Source organism: Miniopterus schreibersii (assembly GCF_964146895.1).
Source record: "Miniopterus schreibersii genome assembly, chromosome: X".
Classification (NCBI taxonomy): Eukaryota; Metazoa; Chordata; class Mammalia; order Chiroptera; family Miniopteridae; genus Miniopterus; species Miniopterus schreibersii.
Window position 1 is genome coordinate 101,509,334 of NC_138104.1, and position 4,765 is coordinate 101,514,098.

The 4,765-nt window shown below is 52.3% G+C and overlaps 1 protein-coding gene across 1 annotated transcript; it reads right to left on the bottom strand.

Moving 5' to 3' along the window:
- Nucleotides 1–944: 944 nt before the first annotated feature.
- On the bottom strand, nucleotides 945–2,917 carry TMSB4X (thymosin beta 4 X-linked). Its single transcript, XM_081126616.1, has 3 exons — nucleotides 2,828–2,917; nucleotides 1,798–1,911; nucleotides 945–1,380 (listed from the first exon to the last, which is right to left on the bottom strand). The coding sequence occupies exons 2-3, from the start codon at nucleotides 1,895–1,897 to the stop codon at nucleotides 1,346–1,348; spliced, it is 135 nt and encodes a 44-aa protein (XP_080982742.1). The 5' UTR covers nucleotides 1,898–1,911; nucleotides 2,828–2,917; the 3' UTR covers nucleotides 945–1,345.
- Nucleotides 2,918–4,765: the final 1,848 nt, after the last annotated feature.

Genomic DNA, 4,765 nt, shown 5'->3' on the forward strand with positions numbered 1-4,765 from the left:
TGATCAACAATTTGCCCTCCCCACCTCTCCTTCAAAAACGATGTTTTCATAAGTCACTTTTGGGGGGTGAAGCTTAACTTCTTGGACACTTGCATTGTGAACCTTAGTTTGCTGAGATATTGGGTAAACTACCCTTCTTAAATGTTTCCACTTAATAAAAACGAATCCCCTATTTCCTTCTTTCTGCACATTAAATGCCCCCAAACAGGGCTTGGCTTTTACCCCAAGCCACCAGTTAAAAAAGGTACCTCAGAATGATTTAGAACTCATGGACTCAAGAAAGGCAAGCCCTGGAGATGAGCCAATTAAATCCTACTGGATTTAAACTTGGCACAAATTTCATTCTTGTCCTGCAAGTGTCCCTTAAATCCAAAGGCTTTAGTATTCAACTTAGGACTCAATTTTTAAATCCTATTCATTAATCGCAAGTACACTTCTATAAAAACAATTTTAAATATTGAATTCTAATTAGAACCAGCCATTAGGTGAGAAAAACTCATGGAATTCTTTCACAAAGCAGCTGTTAAAATGTATTTTCCTTCTTTCACAGGATTGCTTAAACCCCATTTTGTGTCCAATGTTGGTAATTGGCTGAACAGCCAAGTTCAGTTTGACACCTATTGTGCAGTGAATTATCACCTTCATTTTCTCAATCAGATACAATTCAGCACTGGCTTGTTGGAAGAACTCTATAAGAGAACTGCAAATATATATATTTTTATCAGTGTTTTCATACAATTCACGCTAGGAATTCAACCTGCCTAAGAAAATGACCTCCCAATTACCTAGCCTAGACAAGCTATTTCACATACCTGGGTGAAAAACTCATTTTACTAAATGTTGGTCATTTATCTCTCCCCAATGAAACCACAAGGCAGGCCCTTTCCCAAAGGTTTCATATGCGAATGAGCCGCTCCCTCCAGACACCACACAGTGAATACCAATCAGGTTTTAAAACTTTTTATTTGCATATTAAAAAATTGTGCATTCCAATAATTAAAATCATTTTAACAAAAAAAAAAATGGCACTCTGATTAAACTGCATTTTACAGCCTGCAGGACACCTTGGACCAGCTTGGTTTTTACTCTAATTTCACTGTCGTCCCACCCAGCTTGCTCCTTCCTTCACCAACATGCAAGTTCTTTCCCTTCCCTGCCAGCCAGGCGGGTGGGAGAGGCAGGTGCGGCCTTCGTTGTCAGTAGTTCTCTGATGTGAAAAGGGGCAGCACAGTCACTTAAACTGATCCAACCTCTTTGCATCTTACAAAGTTAAACAGCTAAAAGAAGTAAAATAAGAAGGCAATGCTTGTGGAATGTACAGTGCATATTGGCGGCGCGTGCCTCATTACGATTCGCCTGCTTGCTTCTCCTGTTCAATCGCTGTGATCAGAAAGAAAAAACGGAGGGGTCGGTTATGCGGGTTCGGTGCACCCTAGTATAAGACCACAGTACGGTTGTTTAAAACGTCTTTCCAAATTATTAAATTCTACAAGTGTCAATAGGCATTTCAGCAGGAAGGCTTCTATCAACTAGGAACGGCCGACAGGTAAAAATCTACGCGTGGGAATATGGTGTGTTAAACACTCCGTCATTGAATGATTAAAGGCCTGTGTTGGTTGGCAGCGGAACAGCTTTTAATGAACCTTCCCAGGCCACGTTCATCACGGACTGCGTGCTCTTGCCCCACCCTCCTCCCCACCATTCTCCTCCCCGCCCCTCCCATCCGCCCTCCTCCCCACCCGCCACTCCCGCTCAGCCTTTCTCAAGAAGGAGGGGGTGGGGGGAGCCGGGGCTTACTTTCTTTGGAAGGCAGTGGATTTTTCTCTTGCGTTTCTGTCTTCTTCAATTTCGACTTATCGAATTTCTCAATCTCAGCCATATCGGGCTTGTCAGACATGGTTGCAGAGGAAGCTGCGGATACAAAGCCGGGAGGGGGTGAGAGCGGAGCCAGCGGCCTCGCGGGTCGGAGCGCGGGAGGGCGCCTTTCCCGCATCCCCCGCCCGAAAGCCGCCTCCGCCGCCCGCCGCGGGCGGGCACAGCTGGGCGTCTCTACGGAAAAAGCCCCCCGCCCCGCCTCAGCATTTCCAGTCGCGGGGTACCGGGCTGGGGAGGGGAGATCGACCTCACATGGCGAGGCCGAACGAGCGCTGCGGGTTGAACCGCAGCGTCTCGGCATCGAAATCTGCCTGGGAGAGAACCGCCGAGTGTAGGGGGGAGAAAATCGAGACAAAACCCTGCAGCCAGGGCGGCGCGCACGCCTCCCATTCCCACTTCCCGCGGGTGCGCTCCCTGCACCGCGCCCCGCGCTGCTCTCTTTTGTCACAAAGGCGGCGGCGGCTGCTGCGGCGCCGCGACCACCGCCCAGCCCGCTTCCTCCCTGGCGCGCGACAACGCGGGCGCCCGCGCCGAGCCCCCGCCAGGAACGCCCCCGTCCGCACCCAGGGCCGCCCGGGAGCCCCGCACATGCCCCCGCAAGGGCTGTCTCACTGCCCAGGCGCCCTGAGTCTGGGCGGAGGCAGCCCGAAGCCACCGAGGCCGGGGGAGAAAGGCAATCGTCGGGCTGGTGGGTGGGGGGTGGAACAAAGCATCTTTCTGTCCCGATTGTCGCCGCCCGAGGCAACGTCACATGCCCTCCAGGGCAGAAATTAACAAAAGCCGTTCCCCGGAGGCTGCACAAGAAAACCCCAGGCTATTTTTTGGAAAAATCCCCCCCGCCCCGGACCCCGTGAGCCAGCATCCAGAAGGGTCTGCATGGCCCGGCTCCCGAGGGCGGGCGCCGGAGGGACGGGGACCGACCCCGCACAGGGGCAGGGGCCCCAGGGCTCACCCGAGCGAGGCGCACGAACGAGGGAGAAGTCAGCTCTGCTCCGGGACCGCCGCGAAGTGCAGGGCGGGGGCGGCCAGCACCGTTATATGCGTGCTCCTATGTAAATGAGGTGATGTCACCGCGCAGCCGCTTAACTCCTTCGAGCCACGTCTCAGGCGGCGTCTGGGCGCCCACCTGGGGTTTGGGGCCCCCACCCGGTCCACCGATGCGCCCCAACTGCAACGAGGCTGGAAAAAGAAAACCAGCAAAACTCCGGCCTCCGACGCGTCCCTCCCAAAGCACTTGCCCCGCTGATGTCTGTTTATAATGGATTTTTTACGGCAGCTGCAAACCTGCTCCTGGGGACTGGAGCGGGAGAGCTCGGAGCCCGAGTGGTACCTAGGGGGACAGGCATTCCTTCATGGCGCATCTCGCTTTGTCTCACGGAGCCATCTCCAAGCCAGGGTGCGGTGTCACCTCGCCGGAGGGCCTCGCCCATTGTAGGGGTGCAATTCGTGTGACTCAGCTTTCAGGCCAGTGAAGGGCCTTGGCCCCACCCGGCCCTCTTTGTCTCGTCTATGGTGCTCTCCGCGCCTTGGGTTTGTGGGAGGAAAAGCACCCTAAAGTGATTTTTTAAAATTTCCTCACTGTGACTTGCATAGTATTTTCATAGCTGTACTTTTTGTGAGCACCCAAATCAGATAACGGGAATATTTGCTGGTTTGAGGTTCATTTATCTGGAATTTGAGTCCGTGCCTCCCCCTTGGAAAAGTAAGTCAAGTTCAAGCTCTGCTACGGACTTGCTGCTTGACAGTGAGGAAGGTCTTTTACTTTTCTGTCCCTTATTTTCCTAAATTATAAAAGTGATTGCTAAGGAGGCCTGCGTTGAACGCCAAACACGAGCAAGCCCATTGTTTCGAAAATCTGAAGGCTGAATTGAAAAATGGAACTCTATATTTTGAAGAGAGGCTTTTTCAGCACAAGACATTTTTGAAGTGCGACTCTAAGTTACATCCAGAAATGTGGAAAATGTAGGTAGCGAGAAGCAATTTTCAAAATGGCACCTGACTCTCAACACCAGGGATCCCCAGGCTGCTGAAACTCCTCAGAAACGCCTTGCCCCCCGCCTGCTAACGGGGAGAAAAAAAAAGGCCTGCGGGTTGAAAAAGGCCTCCTCGAGATCGTTTTGAGATGCAAAACAGTATTCACAATACTTTTCTGCACCCTGAGGGGATGTTTCCAAAAAATCCTTGCTGGTCGCGTTTAGAGCTGAGGCTTTGTCTGAAGGGGACTCGAATGCACCGTTGTATATAAAGCCCCTGAAAGCCGGTGCAGGGCAGCCTGGACTTCTCCATTTCTTTATCTACTTGACTTCCTTCTTGGGGGCCATGGGAGGGGCAGACTGACTGTCTGGTTCCCCAGTTCATGCTCTAGTGGGTGGCTGCCATTCTGCTCTCCGAATGGGGGCACTGAGCCGTTCCGTGCAGACACAGGATGTCACCTCTCTGGTTACAGGACCCCTGGCTCTCCCCGAGTTGCCGCCTCACTGTGAAAACTCAGAGAAGCCCTTGCAGGGTGCGCTTCTGGCCGGGTTCAGCTGGCACCATTTCTGTAGACTCCGCCTCACCTCCGCTGTCAAGAGTCACGTCTTTCCTCCCCAGGTCGCCCATTACAAAAGGACCACTGCCAACGCCCTGCCGCTTCTCCTCAAGTCCTTTGCCTTAGAGGGGCTTAGGCCTTGCCCAAGCACAGTCTCCAAAGGAGGTGCAGCAGTGGACATTTGTAACCGCTGGAGACTTTTCTAGTTTGGTAACAAGCGGCCTTCCCCTATGTTTGGATACCGATAGGAAGGGCCTGCTATACTGGGTTTGTAGGAGACTGGGTTTGTCTCACCAACTTGCTGAGATCTAGAGACAATGAAAAGGAGCCTGTGAGTCAGATGAAAGGAAATACTAACTA

What these genes read in the sequence shown, in the direction of transcription:
- TMSB4X (XM_081126616.1), bottom strand. Translation starts at nt 1,897, where the DNA reads ATGTCTGACAAGCCCGATATGGCTGAGATTGAGAAATTCGATAAGTCG. An exon ending in TCCACTGCCTTCCAAAGAAA is followed by an intron (nt 1,381 to 1,797) that starts GTAAGCCCCGGC and finishes TTCTGATCACAG; the next exon opens with CGATTGAACAGGAGAAGCAA.